The sequence below is a fragment of the Crocodylus porosus genome, unplaced genomic scaffold (genome assembly GCF_001723895.1).
Source record: "Crocodylus porosus isolate Cpor-Errol unplaced genomic scaffold, CroPor_comp1, whole genome shotgun sequence".
NCBI classification, from domain to species: domain Eukaryota; kingdom Metazoa; phylum Chordata; order Crocodylia; family Crocodylidae; genus Crocodylus; species Crocodylus porosus.
Genome location: NW_017728923.1, coordinates 5,166,304 through 5,185,762, shown reverse-complemented (window position 1 = coordinate 5,185,762; position 19,459 = coordinate 5,166,304). Strand labels below are relative to the sequence as shown.

At 51.6% G+C, this 19,459-nt stretch overlaps 1 protein-coding gene across 5 annotated transcripts; it reads right to left on the bottom strand.

The window, feature by feature from the left end:
* Window positions 1-714: 714 nt before the first annotated feature.
* Window positions 715-19,168, bottom strand: NMRAL1 (NmrA like redox sensor 1). 5 transcript variants are annotated; one of them, XM_019539996.1, is made up of 7 exons: window positions 18,849-18,895; window positions 16,199-16,489; window positions 10,113-10,351; window positions 9,063-9,312; window positions 8,114-8,304; window positions 2,183-2,383; window positions 715-972 (listed from the first exon to the last, which is right to left on the bottom strand). In XM_019539996.1, exons 2-6 carry the CDS (start codon window positions 16,308-16,310, stop codon window positions 2,204-2,206), a joined length of 972 nt encoding a protein of 323 aa, XP_019395541.1. In that variant the 5' UTR covers window positions 16,311-16,489; window positions 18,849-18,895; the 3' UTR covers window positions 715-972; window positions 2,183-2,203. The 5 variants fall into 5 exon arrangements, 4 of the variants coding, with proteins under 4 accessions (XP_019395541.1, XP_019395542.1, XP_019395540.1 ...); XM_019539997.1 differs by lacking the exon at window positions 715-972 and having other exon boundaries at window positions 2,066-2,383; window positions 16,419-16,489; window positions 18,849-19,168; XM_019539995.1 differs by lacking the exon at window positions 715-972 and having other exon boundaries at window positions 2,066-2,383.
* Window positions 19,169-19,459: the final 291 nt, after the last annotated feature.

The window sequence follows — 19,459 nt, the reverse complement described above, 5'->3', positions numbered from 1 at the left end:
CGAGACATCAGTTGGAACTTAACCACATACAATTTAAAAAGAACCGGGTTAGGATATGACATATATGCAAGAGAGTATGGAGGATCCTGGATAATAAGGGTACAATCCTCTGGGTACCTGTTGGGGGGGAACAGGGGAGCATGAGCGATGCATGACCCCAGAGGCTGGGGGGTCATGGAGAACGCCCACAGGTAGCGGCAGCAGTGGGGGCATGGCGGTGGTGAGCAGGGAGCTCCCGCAGGCGGCTGTGGCGGCATGGGCAGCAGGGGGTGGCAAGCGGTGAGCGGCGACCAGTGGTCTGTGACCACCTGCAGACACTGCTGGCGGTGTCAGTGGTAAGGGGCGGGTGGCAAGCAGTGACCACCCACAGGTGTCACTGGCAGTGGTGGGGTGCCCATGCTAGGTGGCCCAGGGGTTGCACCGCCAATCTCAGGGGGTGCATGTGCACCCACGTGTACCCCCTATGCATCGCCAATGCAGGGAAGCAAGAGGGGATACAGTAAAGGTTAAGTACACATATACAGTTAGCAGAGGCAAATCAATAACAAAGCTTGAGGCGCAGGGTTTCCCAAAGTATGAGGCACAGGCACCCCAGAGGGGTGGGGCAGGGAAAGGAGGTGAGGAGAACCTTCCTCCCCAGTGAGGATTCCCTGTGAAAATGTTAACTCTCCATCTGTGCCCTCTTGGAAGCTCAGGAATCACCAACTATAAAAATCCCCTTCATATCTCTAATTCAGTTAAGCCACAAGCTGTACATAAAGGGTTAATTATAGCTGCCTGACTTTTAGAAAACCTTGGCTTTGTCTCTGAAGTCTCCATGCACATTGATATGACTTCCTGGTATTGCAGTGGTTGGTCAGGTAAGTGCAACTTTAATTACAACAGTGTAAAAGCAAAGGGATATATACTTAACCCAGTCCAATCTTGCACTCCTTAGGGAGAGTGAGCTTTGCTGAAATCCAGATCATAGAACTAGGAGGAAAAAAAAGACCAAAATCAGATCTTGTGCCATGAGACGCTAAGTGGAAATGGCCAGTAATATTTTACAGCTCTGAACAGGGCAGCACAGCACAGGACTTTCCCAGCCAGCCCCCCAGGTAAATGAATAAATACATAAATAAAAAAACTAACTTTTTCCAGCACTCTAAAAACAACTAATTTAGTTATCTCTATGGTTACTATACATTTGGGGTTTTTTGGACGTCACAGATTTCATAGATTTTTAGGGTCAGAAGGGACCTCAGTAGATCAGAAGGGATCTCTGTAGACAGAGAGAGAGAGCATGTGTGTGCACATGCGAGCTGTATGGGCAGCAGGGCTGGGGAGTGGGAGGGCAGGGAGCTGCAAGTTGGGAGTGAGGGGCACTGACAGAGGTGAGGGGGGTTCAGTGAGTAAGGAGTGAGAGGCAGCAGCAGGGTTGGGGAAAGCTGTGGTTTAGGAGCAAGGGGCAGAGACAGGGCATGGGCATATCACTGCCCCCTCCCACAATCATTTACCCCTTCCCTCCCCACCATCCAAGTATCCTCTTTTATGATACTGGAAATAGGTAACCCTTCATTACTTATTGGGAGAAGCTGGTACATCATTCATTCATTGAAAGACTGCGGGACCTAAACCTGTTCAGCCTTCACAAGAGAAGGCTGAGGGGGGACCTGGTGACTGTCTATAAATTCACTAGGGGGGACCAGAAGGGTTTGGGGGAGACACTGTTTCCCCTAGTGCCCCCTGGCATGACAAGGAACAATGGACACAAATTATTGGACAGTAGGTTTAGATTAGACATCCACAAGAACTACTTCACAGTTAGGGCGGCTAGGAGCTGGAACCAACCTCCAAGGGAGGTGGTGCTGGCTCCTACCCTGGGGGTCTTTAGGAAGAGGCTTGATGCCTACCTGGCTGGACTCATTTGAGTCCAGACTTTTTCTCCCACCCAGGTGGGGGGTCGGACTTGAAGATCTACAAGGTCCCTTCCGACCTGACCTCTATGATTCTATGATTCTACAGAGCACATGCCTGTAGCCTAGAGCTCTTGCTTGCTCCCTGTGTACCATTAAGAATCTGGTACTGGGCTATTGTAGCTCCAGTTTTTCACCGAATTACAGAAACAAATCCTTTTATTTTGAAAGTTGTGCTGAAAATGCAGACTTGCTCAACAGTAATTGTGCTTTTCTGGGATACTCACTAATTTCTGTTGCACAGAGGCTCAGAGAGTTTTGAAGTTGACTTTGTTGTCTTCCAGCCACTGATCAAATGTTCGGGCTTTGGGGTTAAGCTTCAGGGTCAGCTCCATATTGCGATCTGGATTCATAGTGTAGAACCGGAACATGTTAGCCAGCTCCTGGGCCCCAGGGAAGCCAAGCTTCTCATAATCCTCTGCTGAGATCTGCAGAAAGAATGGGAGTGGAGAGAAGTCTTGGCTGGTCAGAATAAGAATTAGGGGGCCAGTTCACGTTGCTCTTAATCCCTGCTGGAAATGGGGTAAAATTTCTGCAGAGAGTTTAAAAAGGAATATTTCTAACATGGTGGTATGGGCCTTGATGCAACTTGCTTTTTGGGTCTAGTAGTGACATTTAGATTTGGTTTTCTTGGAGTGAGGCAAAACCAGCAGCCACATAATAAAATTGAAGGGAGCATGAAGTCCAAGTCCTTAGAAGTGCTTTATAGGAAGATAGCTTCTGTAGGAAATAAACTAATGTGATTTTACCATGCCCTCCGCAACTGCTGCCTAGATCCCCATCACTGGCAGCACCTCTCCCCCTCCCCACTTCCCCTCTTCCAAATCCAAAATCCCTGGAACATCCACTCTACTACCATAAAACTCTGAACAGGATACTGTTTGTCATTCATTTAACCATGAGGTGGCACCACACATCCATAATTACTGTAGCAGTTTGAACTACTCCTCTGAGGTGTTACAGAGCAAAACTGGGGGGGAGGGAGGAAGTGTGCACACACAAATATGAAGTTGCAATAGTAGCTGAAGCCGCAGCATGGAGTTTGGGGTGCCGGAGTTCTGGTTCCATTCAGATGGAGGTCCCTCTGCAACTCAGTATAAATCACTTCATGTGACAGAGCACCTTTTGGGTGCCTGTCACTTTATGGGCTGGAGAAGGCAGTCAGCAGGCGCTTGAAGAAGGTGGCCATTTTAGAGCCCTGGTCTCAGGGCTGGAGCAGCAGTTTGCTGCCAGCCATCAAGGAAGTAACATCACCTGGCTGAGCTACTGCTCCTGAAACATCTTGGAGGTAAGAGCAGGAGCTATGGGGATGGCAGGAGGCTCCTGGTCTTGGGCATGACTGGAAACTGCACCCTGCGGAGGAAGGGTAGCCTGATGGGACTCCCTGTGGCATGGGAGTCCCCAAGAAAGGCCAGACTATTGACCTCCCTGGTGAAAGGCGGGTAGGGGCACCTTAACTCCACCCCTCACCATCTGGTGGATTATTGTGAGAGCAAGGAGGGCAGGGGCAGGCACACTAATGAGAGTCACGTGAGCCCATAAGGGGTTAAGATCCAGGAGTTAGGGCCAGGCACACTTACAGAGAAGCACCTGAGCCCAAAGGGGGTGTAAGTCCCCAGGCTCTAATGAAAGGGCATAGTTGAGGCTAGGCGCACCTAGAGAGAGAGACCTATAGGGGTGTAAGACCGTGGGTCCCAGGGTACGGGTAGAGTGTTGGCCCAGAGGAGGGGTGAAGTGGCCCAGTGGGGGCTAAGAGCAGAGTCAGCTCATAGTCTGGTAAATTGCTCAGCCACCAGGCAGATGAGAGTTCTGGGAGAGACCCAAAAGGCTGTGCCAGGGCTGGCCAAGGAGTGAAGAATTAAGCCTGATGGCTTATGTGGTCGCTCAAAGGGAGCAGGGTGGGGTGTATGTGGCCCAGAAACAGGGCAGTGTAAGAGAGGCCTGGTGGGAGCATGCAGAGTGTTGGAGGCCCCAGCGAGAGGAGGGCAGAATGAGTGTGGCCCTTAATAGGGCAGTGTGCAAGAGGCCTAACAATGCACTGAGTTTGGCCCGGCTGAAACCAGAGGTGTAACAAACTGTATGTCATCTATGAGGCATGGGACATGATAAGGGATGATTGGAGTCGTGCATTACCATCTGGGAACAACAAGGTGCTCAAAGGGCAGCCTCCTGCCTAAACATCTGAATTATTTAACAACAAGGCATGGCAAGGGAGTGAGGCGGGAGGTTTGCCCATAGACAGGTAGCAGGCCAGTACTGAGACCAGGTTTGGGAGTTTGCTCCTGTCACACTTACGTATGTTTTTCCAAAGTGCCAGTTGGAGGTGCCAGGACAGGACTGGAGAGCCTGAGTAGCTGGCACTCCAGTTGCTGTCTGTATGGAAGTTTAACCATTCTCAGTGAGGTACCCAACAGCAGAGACTACAATTGAAAGTTTTACCTTTGACTTCTATGTCTCAATTTCACCCTTCTTTAAACAGGATTATTGGGCAGCTTTATTAACAGCTGTGTATAAAAGGGACTGGGGCCCTGGAATAAACAATCTTTATAGAAAAGGGACAAGTCTATGGGTAGGCAAGAAATCTGCAGAGGGTTGTAACAAAGTGCAGACCCAGCTCTACAGCCATGTGGAAAGATCACAGAATTCAGGGTTCAAATTATACTCCGACTCTTGGATGGGTGGGGGGAATCTGGAGCGGTGGCAGCTGGAAGCTGGAAGGACCTGCAGCTGCTGCTGCTGCTACTGCCACCACCTGAGCTGCTTAGAAAAGCATGGGGTGAGCCAGGACCTCTCCATAAGACCTCTCATCTCTTATAGGGGACTGCGACAGGAGACCATCTCTGGGGCCAGTCACAATGTCAGCCCACCCACCCACCCAGGGCAGTTTGCCTTAATTTTTCTGCCACGCCTTGATGTATCAAAGAAAGCAGATGGAAAAACACCGGAGGCTGCCCATTTAATACTCTGATGCCAAGAGCATAATACATGGCTCCAACATCTCCTGTGTGGATAATACGGTGTCCCATGCCTCACAGATGGCATCCACAATCACTACTGCTCTCCTGGCCCTTTAATTGGGCTGCACTTGATTCTGGCCAAAACTTGGCCTCAGGTTTCTGTAGACATGCCTTGGCCATGTGCCTTCACTGGGGCCTCAACTCCAGCCCCTCACAGGGGCCTCAACTTCCACACACTCTGGGCTCCTTGCCTCACATTAGGCTTCTAGCCCCTCACACTCTGCCTGCCTCACTGGGGTCACTACTCCACCCCCTCACTGGGGTGTCTGAGCCATGCACCCCTTGCGCCTCGGGTCTGTCGATGTGCCTGGGCCCCACTCTTGGCCTCCCACTAGGCCTCACTCATTCAGACATTGGGCCTCAGGCCCCCCTGGCCCCTGTGTTGTCACCCAAGCCTAGTGCTTTTCTTTCAGGGTGTGCTCCCCTAGCTTTTCCCCTCCACAGGTCACCCACAAGGCAGCAGGGCCTGAGGCTTTCCAGAGCCCCATACTTGCTTTTCACTAGGGAGGCACAGGTGTGGCATTTTCTGCTGACCACCCTACCACGGGCAGTCCCACCACACCATCAACCTCCAGCAGAGTATAGTTTTAGGTTATTCCCAGGACCACTGCAGGGCTAGCTGCCCTGGTCCTTCTTCCCCTCACTGGGCTCCTGGATGGTCTTCCATCTGGGCTACTCACTCCTGGGCACTCTGTTGCAGCCTCCAATTCATGGCCTACTCTCGGTCCCTGGCCTCATCTCTCAAGCCCTTCATAAGATACCTCCCTTCAGGAGGCAGGGCTTCCACTTCCATTATTACAGCTTGCTGGCCAGCTGATTGCCTATCCTAGTAGTGAGCCCCTGACCTCACTACTAGATGTAATCAGGGGCTTGCTTAGCCCCTCAGTAGGCCCCCACTCTCCGAGCCCCTTTCCTAGGCTGGCCTCGCTTTCCCTAGGCCCATGCCCATTTCCTCAGGGCTTGGGACCCCTTGGGTCCCCAGGAACCTCCTCTTTCCCCACCGTTCCTACCCTTAACCTCCAGGTGTTCTGGGAACACCAGTACTCCAACCAGGAGATGTTCACCCTTCAGTTCCCCAACTACAGCTGCTAGCTCTGCTTCTTAGGCCCTGCTCTTATTGTGAGGTTGCTCAGCCCTGCTCCAATCAAGTGGTCTCCTGGCTATCATGTGACTGCCTGATTAGCTCTGCAGTCACCTGTAGGCTGCCTCACAGCTGACTCAGACCTTTAAAATGGCAAGCACTGAAAGGGGCACCACCACACATCTCCCCCTTAAAATCCTTCACACATCCTTAACATGGCAAGCACCCAACGTGCTCTGCCATGGGGGGCTTATGCAAAGCTTTTGTCTCTTAGGGGGGGCTCATCCCCCCTGTATTTTGAACACTCACTGAATCCACTGCCTTCATAGAACTTATAAGCAGAATTCAGGGCAGTGCACAAAAAAAAGAGAAAAACTGCGGGGACCTGTCCAAAATCAAGTAAGACTAATGGAAGAAATCAGCTCTGGGGAATCATGCTTGGGGCAGAGGCAGGAAGCCTGTGAGAGCTGCTGCTTTAACTATAGTGGCAGTACTAATGCAGGTAGGACCCATGTTGTGGATGCAACTCTATTAACAGGAATTGTTCTGCCTCTAAAATTACCACAGTTCCCCTGAACAACTAAAGCTTTGCTGCCAAACCCTTCCTTCTGCTGACAAAATTGTGTCTGTACCTGGGGTTTTGCAACCAGAACTGCATCAGTGACGAATGCAGTTGTCTCGCATCTCTAGCTGATGTACATTTGCTGGCCGAACCCTGCGGCACAAAAAATGGGTTGTGTGTCAAACTTTGCTTGGGCAGGCACTTCAAAGAATCCAAAATGGATACGAAAGAACCACCACTACCCACAACCTATGTAAAGGCAGCAAAGTCAAGTAATGTAAACTGAGGGAATGCCAGAATTAAGCCTTTCTATGCAACCTCAGTCCAACCCCCTGGGATCTGTGCATTAGGAAAGAGCTGTCCAACTGGTAGTCTGTAGGCCACAGGTGGCCCACAAGGGGTTAAGTTGCAGCCCTTGGGCTCCCGCTTGGCCTACTGTCCCAGCTGCAACAGCACACAGTCTCCTGGTGCCTCTGCCCCACTTCCTGCCTCCACTCCTGGGTGCTGCAGTCCAGTGTGTTGTGGGGGAACTGAGGGTGAGTTCAGGACCCCATGTATTTGGAGTGGGGGAAGAGAATGCAACCAAGTGGTGCAGCTGTGTGCGCATGTGGGAGGAGGGTGCATGTGTGGGTGGGCAATATAGCAAAAGGAGTGTCTGTGTGGCATGCAGCCCAGTGGCCTGGTGCGGCCTGTGGCATGTGGTCCCCAGGGGCTTAAAAGTTGGACATCCTTCCATTAAGCAGTAGAACTACAAGGTTACATGCTATTTTTATACTCTGCCTCATTCAGGAAAAAGTTAAACCCTTGAACCTAGTGTTGCAGAATTTCTGCTTGCACATTTTGACAGCTCTCTCAAGGGTCCTAGTGCTGCACCACTGTTAAGCAGTTTATTGCCACCACAGTCCCTTGAGGTGGGGGTGGGGAGACTGTCATTTAAAAGATAGGAACTGAGGCACAGCCAGGTTAAGACCAAAATTATCAAAAACGTCCATTAACTTTAGCTGCCCAACTACAGACACTTATGGCCAGACCTTTAGAAGGATTTAGAATTTTTATAGTTCTTTATATGGTCAAAGCACAGCTCCCACGGACCTCAGTCACAGTCATAGGCACTCCATTCTATAAATGTAATCCTAGGCATCTTGTTTTGGACACCTAAAAATGAGAAGAGCAGTTTGTGGCCCCTGTGACTATTGGTTTAAGTGCCTTCCCTGAAGTCAGTCAGACAGTCTCCTGCTCTGGGCTATACGGATGGACAACACAGAGGCCTTGCATGCATCCATGTTTTGGTCCTGCCTAAAAGGAAAGCCCAGGGACTAAGATCTTCTGGACTGACTGGCAAGTGTGAGTGTCTAGCCCTAGACCTTGAATAGGAGCATGGTGTGGGAGTGGTGAATATCTGCCTCTTTTCTAGGCACATTTTTACCTCCTCAGGTGAATTTGATGGCCCAGGTCCCTGTTCCTTCCTGCAGAAAGACTAAAACAAAGCACTTCCCACCTTTGCGTCTTTCACAGCCTTCCCAGTGTGTCTCGACAAGGTGGCAGCATACTCTTCCACAGTGAACTTGCTAGTGCAGAGCCCGAGGTCCTGGCCTACATACTCCTCTGGAGACTTCATCAGGTGAACCACCACAGGCCCCAGATCAGCAACAGCCATGCCAGCCATGGGAGTCTCTCCCAGGGGGATAGCTGCAGAGCAGAGAGTGTGAAGGACCCAAGTTCTAGTCAAGGACATTATAGCATTTGAGCCATACCAGCCTTCCACAGAGCCACAGTTAACAGGTTTAGGGTGCTGGAAATGGGTGGTTTTTTAAACAGCATGAGGGGGAAATGGCCTTAGGGACCTAAGAGAATTCCCTCTGAATCAGGGTCACATGCTGCTGAAAGGAGCCTTGGGTGCAGAAGGTTTGTTCATCCCTGCTATCCCCCTGAGACATGCCACATGCTCAGATCATGGAGCACAACATGCCCCTTTGCTTCAGCACTTATTTGAAAGGGTTGCCCAAGCCAGTATCTCCCTTTACTGCCCTTATTGGCTCCCTCCCCAGTTGCTGTTAATCTGCACAGTCTGGAACCTAGAAAGCAGCTCTAGATTAGAGCCACATCTTAACTGGAGCAGTGGAGCAGAGGGTTTGTGTCAAGAGCAGGTGTTAGCATGGTTTCAGGAATACTCTGAGGCTCCAGTGGGCCTATATACCCTACACTAAAGCCTGGACTGCTGCCTCTCCACCACTGTTGTTACCTAAGCTGACTAAACTACAGCTACCTCAGGTACATTCCCCACATTGCAGTCACACCTCTGACTGCAGTGTGGGGAGACCCCTGGAGCAAAAAAACTCTTTGGTCCATCCCAGTGCTTCTGATATCATAGACTCATAGAAAATTTTATTAGAAAGAAAATAAGAACTACATTCTACACGCTCCCATGGCTCCCTGGAGCCCCTTACCCAGCTCATAGTCTTCCCCATCATGGGCCTTTTGGGGTCGGAAGACCGTGAGGAAGTTCTCAAAGTAGAAGGGCAGCCGGACGTTCGTCATGGGGACACCAATCATCCGGAAGTACTCCTCAACCTCGCCTTTGCCATCAAAGTGAAGTACCTCCAGCCGGCCCTCCATCAGCTTGTTCACATTCTCCAAGCCACTGTACACCACGTAGCACAGGGCCAGCCTCTTCATCATATCAGCCAACAGCTTGCCCTATGCATGGATCAAGTATGGGAAGGGAAACTGAATTTAGGTGATTCTTGTGAGTCAAACCCTCCACCCGGGATGCACCTATGCTCCAAGAACCTCCCTAGGACTAGGAAATACTGTTCCTCAGTGCACAGTTCTTGGGTACCGGGACAGGCTGGTCCCTTACCAAAAATGGATAAACCAATGCTTGCTAAAGGCAGCTCAGGGCTGTCCTTTCCCTGTTCTGATGTGCACACCTTGCTGAGGGGGACATAGTGACTACTGTTTTATAAAGGGAATTTTTTTCCTGCAAAAACAGGTCAGCAGCACATCTGAAAGAATAACAGGTACAGTGAAGGCCACAGTAACAGGGCAAGAACCAGTATCTTCCTAGAGTGTGTGACAGTGAGATGTCTACCACTTCTGTCCTGCATGCAGTCCAACTTCTGAGGCTACTTCGCCAGGGAGCAGGGCAATGGCAATGGCAAGAATGAGCAGGGCTTTGCTAGTGCAGATCAGAACTCAGAGTGTGCATCAGCACCTCGAGTCACTATGTAGCAAGCTCTGGTTCTACCTCTCCTGGTTATGGAGAAAAGCTTGAAAAGAGGATCCCTAAGGGCCAGAGGGCAATCCCAGCAAACCCAGCAATGTCAGTATTGCAAAACCAGGGCTTGCTTCAGGATTTCTGATTACTTGGTGCTGGCCATACTGCGCTAAGCCATAGCTGTGGAATGACTGTCATATGTCTCTCTCACTGCAGCTATTAGATCCTTCTCTGTTCCACAATTGTGTTATACAGCATTCAGATAAACTGAGTTTTGCACCTGTGCAACCTCCTTCTCCTTGCTACAGTGCTCCCAGTAGTTTGTCACAACAAAGGCTCCATATGCTCCTTTCAGAGCTGGCTCCAGCATCTGCTCATCATCTTGGTCACCCTTGACCACCTCAGCTCCCTTCTGCTTCAGCTCCACTGCAGCCTTCTTCCTGGGGTTTCGTGTGACCACTCGGACCTGAAAGGTCCCATCTTCAAGCAAAGCCCTGGCCACAGAGCCCCCCTGAGCACCTGTAGGAGGCTAGATGTCACATCTTCACAGCTCAAAAGCATTTCTCCCAGCCCTTTGTCTTTCTTTTATTAGTTTTAAACTTACTACCTATTTGTTTGTTTCATTTTATGATCTCTAGTTCTTGTATTGAGAGTAAATAATAAATCCCTATTTACTTTTTCTTTACCATATAATATTTTGTAAACCCTTGTCATGTTCCCCCTCAAGTATTTGTTTTCTAAACTGAATAGCCCTAGCCTCTTTAGTCTTCTCATATGGAAGCCACTCCTTGCCCTTCTCTGTACCTTCTCCAGTTCTTCCATGTCCTTTTTTGAGATGTGTGAACCAAAACTGGGCACAATATTCAAAATGTGGATGCAACATGGATTTATAAAAGGATATGATAACATTTTGTTTTCAGTTCCCTTTCGCTTCTTGGGGAACACTGCTGTTTACTTTACACCCCCAAAACTGACCATTAATATACTTTAACCAATTTCTAATCCATGAATGGATGTCCCTTGTAATCCCATGACTACCTAACTTTGTTAAGAGCCTTTGATGAGAGACCTTGGAACAGGCTTTTTGGAAATCCAAATACACTAATGGCAACTGGTTCATCCTGATCCATCTGCTTACTGACACCCTCAAAGCAAGTCATGTTCATCCATGTGCAAACAATCTTTTTTTGATTATTATTGTTTCTACCAGTTTTCAAGGAACATAAATTAGATTCACTGGCCTTTAGTTCCCTGCATCCCCCCTAGAGCCTTTTAAATATTGGGGTCACATTAGCAACTTTCCAGTCCTCTAGTACCAAGGTGTTTTATAGTGATAGGTTCTATACTATGGTTAGGTGTTTGGCAATTTCCAGCCTGAATTCCTTCAGGACCTTAGGGTGAAAGTCATCAGGTCCTAGTGATTTGCTACTGCTTAGTTTATCACTTTCCTTTATGACCTCATCTACTGAAACCTCAGTTTGGGTCAGCTCCACAGACTTGTCCCTAGAGTGGAGTGGATGGGGTGAGGGAATCTCCTTAACATCTTCTACAGCAAAGACAGATATAAAGCATATATATAGGCTAAGAACTGACAGTCAAAAAGCCTGAGGCTGAATCAATTCAATTTCTGCAGGTTAGTCTAAACTGCGTAGATTGAACTGATAAGCAAGTGACTTCACCTTTGATTCTAGAAATACAGCCAAGTGCCTGCAATGGCTCAGGCTGAAAGTCAGGGGGTGCTACAAAATGCCTCCCTGCCCAGTTGGAGCAGATAGCTTGGGCCAAGATTAGCCTGCCCACCCCATGAGGGGGGTTTGCAGGGGAGGCACAAAGCATCCTGGGATGCCAGGGTCTGTGAGTTAATTTGGATCTGAAGGGGATGTAGGACAGATGTTCAGTAAACTGATTTAATCTAAATCAGGTAAGTCTGATACCACATCCATCCAGGTTTATCTTAAACCGGTTTCAGCCATTTTGAAAGTGGTTTATGTGTTTTGAACTTCTGTTGTATTACAGATTTGAATTGGTTTACCAATCACTTATACTGGTTTATGTGTAATTTCTGTCCCTAGCCCTAAGTTTCTTGATAATCCTTTAGTAACCCTTTTACCCCTGAATCATCTAAAGGCTCAACCGACTCCCTGAAAGGTCTCTAGCTGTCTTTGGCATCTTCTTTGATGTCCTTAAAGAAACGTTTATTGTGTCACAGGGCACTGAGGTGTGCCTGCTCCATTAAGGGCAGTGGCAGCTTAGCTAGAGCACTCCACAGCTGCAGGTTACTGTGCCAGGAGGCTAATGAAGGAATCAGCCGGCACCTGCATGTGGTCAACTAACTGGAAGGAGACAGGGCCCTGAGCACATATAAGCCCCAGGGCTGGGACTAGCAGGGGTTAGTTCCCCAGCAGGTGCCAGGGGAGGGAGCTCCTGCAGTGAAGAGCTGCTCAGAAACACTGTGGCTGCCTGATATGCTGCTTACAGGACTAATGGAGCTCCAGGAACTTATCAGATACCCTGGGCTGCAAGGCACTCAGTGCTCAGGGAGAAGTTTGTCTCTTTTAAAGAGTCAGAGTGCACCCTGCACTGTTTGTATTATGTTATAGCCCAGGGGCTCATATTTTTGTTGTTGTTTGTACTCCGGTGGATTGGCCTAAGGCTACCGGAGAGGAGGCCTCATAGGGGCCAAACTACCATGTGGAGCCCCAGCGCCAAAGGGGGCATGATGGCAAGGCTGCGAAGCGCCCAGTGCCAGTGGGGTGCAGCAGTAGGGCTGTGGAGATCCCAGTGATAACAGAAGGCTGAATTAGACCAAGCCCTCGTCACAGGGAGAACATTGATATACCATCTGCAAGGCGTGGGGTGTGGTAAAAGGGTGGCTTTGGAACCATGCATTTAGCCATAAGGCTTGGGGTGTCTCGCAAGGTACCTAGAGTGGGACCCAAAAGGGCTCTAAGAACTCACAGGGTATAGACTGAGTGCCTACCCCCACAGTCTCTACCTCCCACCTGTTCCCCCAAGCCCCTGCCTGCCCTGCAGCCTCTGCATCCACACTCCCCACAGCCTCTGCCCCCTTCCCCCTCTCCTTACTATCAGATGAGGCTCCAGTTCCATTCCCTGCCCAGGGCACAGAGCATGTGGAAATGTAGCTCCTGCCTGGCCATGCAGCAATGTCCAAGGGCCTGGAGCTACCGCTGCTGCTGACTGGCTGGACAGGGGCTGGAGTCAGAGTCACAGCAGCTGCCTATCCCTGCCCACCTTGTATTCAAATCCAAGATGAGGGGCTTTCTCCCCCAATGCTGAAAGGGGAAAAAAAACCTTGTTTTGGAATCAAGTATATGTATGGTACTGCCTCTTCAAAGCTACCATTAAAGCAGGGGCGGGTGATTATTTCAGGCGGAGGGCCGCTTACCAAGTTGTGACAAGCTGACGAGGGCCACATGGGTAGCCCTGCCCTTTGACAGGTGCCCTGCCCCCTGGTCAGCATCTTGGGACCAGTGTCCCAATGCCTTGGGACCAGTGTCACAGGGCCAGTGCTGGTGGGGCCCAGAGCAGGGCACAGGCTGGCAGGGGTCTGTGGAGCTGGGCTGAGCTGCACCAGCAGGGATAGGGGGGAGGTGGCCTGTCTCCACAGAGCCCCTGCCGCCTGGGACCCTGTACTCCTGCCACCCTGCTCTGGGTCCTGCTGGTGCTGGCCCTAGGACACAGGTGCAGGCCCTGCTCCTGCACCTCATCACTCCCAGTGCTCCCCCAGCCCTGCGGTACAGGTTGGGGGCAGTGTGCAGCCCCGACCCCCAGCTCATCAACAGGGAAGGAGCTGGTGCTGAGCACAGGGAAAAGTGACCCCTTGCCCACCCCATGGCCAGCACTCCCTGCTGCAGCTGCTTGTAGCCCACGCAGGGCTGTCCTGAGCAGGCACAGCCAGCCCCAGGCAGGCTGTGAGCAGCTGCAGCACAGGGCATCGGCCAGAGGGTGAGGGCGGGCCACTTTTCCCCTGCATTCAACACCAACTTGTAACCCACGACCGCTGCCAGCCTGGGTCCCACGCAGCTCTGGCCTTGCCCGTCAGGGCTGCACCGTGGCAGCAGCAGTTGCGGCCCCCCCACTTTCTGTGCCAGGAACTGTTTGCTGCTGCTGCCCGCCTGGAGCTGCGCGCTGGGCAGCAGCAGCAAACACTGCCTGGCACGGCAAGTTGTGGGGCCACAGCTGCTGCTGCCACATGCAGACCCAGTGGGCAAGCCCAGAGCCGGTGCAGGGCCAGGTTACAAGCTGGTGCTGAGCACGGGGGGGAAAAGTGGCCCCTCGCCTGCCCTGTGGCCAGCGCCCCGCAGTGCTGCTGCTCACAGTCTGTGTGGGGCTACCTGTGCCTGCTCAGGATAGCTCCGCATGGGCTGCAAGCAGCTGCAGCAGGGAGCGCCGGACACAGGGCGGGGAAGGGGCTGCTTCTTCCACCCTCCCAACCACCTCTCAGCACCAGCTAGTTCTCCCCCCATCCCCTCCCTTACCTGAGGTTCCCAGCCACAGGGTCCCAGGCCAGAAGCCCGGGCTGCTGGGGGGGGGGGGCCGGGCAGGCTGTGCTGTTGCAGGAGCTCTCCAGGGCTTCCCCTGGGTCCTACTGCCCTTGGTTCCTGTCAACTTTGACAGGAACCAAGGACAGATCAATTTTAATTTTCTAAATTTTTTTAGGGGCCCCACAGGCTGGATAGAATGGCCTCATGGGCTGGCCGCAGGCCGTATTTTGTCCACCCCTGCATTAAAGCATGCTGGCTTTCTTTTGGTCCACTTTCCATTTTTTTGATTTATGGCATTAGGGTTGGCAAGCCAGTCAGATATTGTCAATTGACTGCATATTTCTTGACTGGTTGAAGATTGTAGAAATTTTACAAGAAAACTAAATATTTTTGTAGTTTTTGTGAGAGAAATATGATTTTTTGGTTGTTTTTTGACACATTTCTTAATGGAAAATTTGTGGGTTTTCTCTGTTTTTTTCTGGCCCTTTAAATCCAAAGACCAAATGTCTGGTCCTTTCTCTATGGACCTTGTGAGAGGCAACTTTGGTGCTTATACTGCCTCCTCTCTCCCCAGGCTCCCTTCCTGGATAGGGTTACCATATTTCCAGTTTCAAAAAAAAGAGAACACCTGCCAGCAGGGGTGGGGGGAGGGTGGTATATGATTTTGTACATGCATGTGTGTGTGGGGGGGGCAGTTTCTAACTGTTACAGTAAATAACAAGTATTATTGCCTCAAAAAATAAATGTAAAACAAAAATAAAGCCACAACCCGCACCCCCCAGCCCTGCCAGTGCCCCTTACTCCCAACCCACAGCCCCCATCCCTGCTGGTGCCCCCCACTCCTCCTGACCTGCAGCCCCATGGTGCTGCTAGTGCCCCACACTCCCAACCTACAGTGTCCTGTCCCCACCCCCCCCGGTGACCTGCTGGTGGATGCCCCCAAGCTGCCCCCATCCCAACTGCACAGTTGCTGCAGCAGCTGTGGCTCATGTGGGCAGTGGCAGAGTGTGTGGGCTGGAGGGAAGAGGAAGGGAGGCCTTTGGTACCTCCTGCCCTGGGCTGCGGCTCCTGCACCGCCAGGCAATGTCTCCTGGCTGCCCTGCCCCTGTGAGCAAGGACACTGGCCTAGGTGTTGCCAGCCTGCTCCCCGCTGCCCCCAGAAGGCCCCCACTACTCCCTTCTCCTGCTGGAGGGGCAGGTGCCTCCTTCCCGCCCCCCTGCTCTGCCATAGCCCCAGGTCCCAGACACCTTCTCCCAGCGCCAGCAGGTACCTGTCCCCCCTCACACACACCCCCCCTCCACACACCTCTGCTACATACACACATACAAACACATAGACCCCTGGACAGTCCCCGAGCCGTGGCCTTCCAACCCCCACTCCCTGTAGATTTACCTGCGTCCAGCTGGAGGGGCTGCTCCCAACACCCTGCCTGGCTGTATGTAAGCCCCATGCATGTGCCTACAGAGACACACATGGCACCCCCTGCCTCCAATTGCCCCAAGTTAAGAAATCTGTGTAGCGTCCCAGTCCCCACTAGTACAACCTGTTGTATCATTCCTGTATAATTTGTATCCCATGGACTCACAACCGACTGTCCTCCAGTCATTGACTACTGGGCAGGTAGTGTCCTGCCTCCACTTTGGAAACATGTATCCCTCCCCCACTGGAAGATCACTACCTTCTACCCACCCTACCTCCCAGCACTCAAGGACTAGTATCTCCTAGGTGTTAGCGACCTTGAGCCTGGCTGTGTTTTAATGGGCTGACCTATGTGACTTTTCCCACTGGGCTGTACTGGCTCCCTCTCTGAAGGGGAATTTCCATAATTTCCTACCAGTTTCCCCATCAGCAACAACTTACCTCTGTCAGGGCACAAGTGGGTTGCACACTCCTGTAGTTCCTTCTGACACCCCATCCCAGCCAGGCCTTTGGCACAGTGACTGACATGCTGCCACCCGCCCCTGCAGCACATGACCCAGAGCTGGAAACACAACTAGGTTGTTGCTAGTGCAGACACTGCTGGGGCCTCCAGCTGCAGTGGACATTCTTTTTCTGTGCTCAGCTTTCCAGATTTACTTGCCTGTTGCTCCAAAGACAACTATCAGTTTCTTGTCAGCCATCTGGGGTAAGAAGTCCTGGGCACTAGAAGCTCTGTGAGGAAACAGACCAGGCAGGAGTCAGCTTATAAGCTCTTTAAGAGGGACCTCCATGACTCCCTGTGGTGCTCAGGTACTGTCTTCCATCATCTTCTCTGCCAAGCCCACAGCACTGCACAGGCTCCCATACATAGTGCAGGGCAGGGACTCTGCAGAGAGAGGGCTGAGGCCCAATTCCTACACAAATCCCATTGCAGCAGGGTCTCTTTAGAGCAGTGGTCACCAACCAGTTGATCTCAGTCAACTGGTCGATCATGACAGTTGGTCTCAGTCTGTCAGAAGCTCCACAATTGGGAGCAGCAGGATGCACATGGCTGGGCTGAGACACATGCCCTGTTGCCTTGGCTGGGCTGGGTGAGTGGGGTCAGACCCTGGGCAGCTTTTCCGGGAGGTGGGCAGGGCAGGGGCTGGGGGAGCAGTAGATCCTGCGGTGCCCTTTACTTACAAAAAGTGATCTTTGCCATACAAAGGTTGGAGACCACTGCTTTAGAGGACAACTAGGGCTCCAGAGATGGAAATACAGTATGCTGCCATATTCAAATCAGTCATTTGCATTCCTGGATTCCCTACCAGCAGTGTGGTTCAGACACTGAGCCATGGCAGCATGCATCTGGAAGGGGCAGATGGCTAAGTGGGGTGGAACAGTTGCTTCCCTCCCCTTCCTTAGAGGGTGGGTGGCTCTGGGCCGGCAGTTTCATCATGATCCCAAACCCCTAGGAAAAGGGAGAAAGAACAGTGAAGCAGCAAGAGCTGGAGTGGGTTAATGAGTGGGGCTGGCCGCTCTCACCTTTCCCAGAACATTATGCTCAGCGCCTGGAGCTGATGGCTCACAGCTGTGGGAATGTCCTCTCCTGACCCCTCAAGCCCCGCAGAAGGGCAGCACCTCTGTAGACATTCATATCAGTGGTGCCCGGAGAAAGCATAGCTTTCCTCTTCCCCAGTTGCTGGGAAATTGCGTTAGATTCTCACCGCTCTTGTCTTGTACACCTAGTCTAGTTTTTCCTGCTCCCCTTTCTTCCCTAGCTGCTTCTGTCCCTGCTTTACTATCATACCATATTTCCCTGGCCTCCTTTGCTGCTTTTCTGCCCTTTGCCCCAGCTGCCTTCCTCCTGGCCCCTGTGGATCCCACACAGCTAGGAGATCTGGGGATGGAATGGGTAAGGTGCACTGGGGAAGCTGCAAAGAAGCAGACCAGCACCCTGCATCAGTCTGACTGAGTTTACACCATTTCCCCAGAGGAGCCAAACTCATCTCATATGCACAAGCCACCTTGTCTCAGCCTTGTCCAAATTCAGCCAGCTCTGGGGTGGCACACCATGGCTGCACAGCACTCTGCAATGACTTCAGAGGACAGACAGTGGAAGCAAAATGTAATTTCCCATTTAAAGTGTACAAACTCTAACATCCATATAGTGCTCTGTTATGGGGCATTTAGCATTCCCACTGCATTTACCTGCTCTGGAACTCAGCTAGGACACTTGGGCTGGCTTTCAGCTCTTGTAGAAAATACCAGCAGGTTTAACAACCTGCTATACCAGTTCTCAGACTGCCCAGTGCTGCCCTGTGGGGGGCCTGTGGAATTACCAGGTCTTCTTGTCTGGCAAGTGGGGTTTTTTCCAAATGTCTCTGATCCAGGCAGCACCCCAGCCTGGTTTACATGGTCTGAAAAAGGTCAAGAGTGTCTAACCCCTCTGATGTGTCCCAAAGCTTCACAGAAAAGACTTGCAGAGTGGGCAGTATGGCAGTAGGTCAGCAGCAAACCCCCTCTCCAGGTCCATAAAAGCAGTGCTGGCTGGGTGTCAATGAGGGTCTCAGACAGTCCTTTCTGGGGGCCCCAACATTAGAGCTCAAAAATTAAAGCAGGATGTGGATAAGGGCAGAGCTGTTCTCCCCACTGCCAAAGGACTTTCCATAAGTGATGTGGCAGGAGGTTGCTGCTGTTCTTAGCAGGCTGTCAGGGGGCTCTCCCTCTTCCCTGCACTCGGTAGTTCCCAGGTCCTGGTCCCTTCTTCCCAGTTTCATTCTCAACAGTTATAAATGTGTTAGCAATGAGTGAGGTAAGAGAAAGACTCCTGTATTTCATGCACTTCAGCCCCTTCCTCAGCACAATGTACTTGCTGTGTGATATTATTTTTTTACCAGCAAACACACAGATGCAGAGACACATGGAACACTGTCCTTCCCTCAGCTCTGGTTAACAAACCGTTGACAATGAAACAGCAAATAAGGAACCAGGAAATGCAGATAAGGAACTGGGAGCCAGGAACCAACCGGCCAGCCTCTGCCTCTGCCACGGCCGTCCACTCCCACCTCCAGGCACGCAGGTCTCCACGAGCAGCCCACTAGCCACCTACCTCTGCCTTGGCACTGGGCTGCCCCAGCTCCCAGCAGAGCTGCCTTCCCGAGGCCCTGTCCCCAGGCACACAACTTGCTCTTTCCTTCTTCCTTTCAAACCCCTGGCTCTGAATGATTGGCAGAAAGCAAGAGCTGGTGCATTTGAGACGGGGGAGCCTGCCCCACCGGGATCCTGTGCATGGGCCTGATTCCTTTCTCTTCCCCCAGGTTTACCACAGGCAGCGTCTGACCCCTGTCTGCAGACCAATGCAGGTCAGATGTTAACTGCCAGCATATTTAAAATGCAGTCACAGACGCATGCTAGCTCTCCTCCCCCGTTTCCCGTGCAGAATGGTAGAGGACTACAATCTTCCGGACCGCCTCTTAGCAGCTGCAGAGGCCTGCCCTGTGCTGCTAGTTTGCTTCTTGCCTCTTGTTCAGTGCTGTGAGGTCTGAGGGCAACAAGCACAGGGGAGGAAATGACTGGCATGTTTTGCCTGAGAAAGGGATAGGGCCCCACATGGAGGGCTGTTAGCTCGGGTGCAAGGCCTGAGGAGAGCTGTGCTGCTACTAGCAAGACACAGCTGCTTACTCTGCCCCTTACTATGGAGTACACACACAGACACCCCCA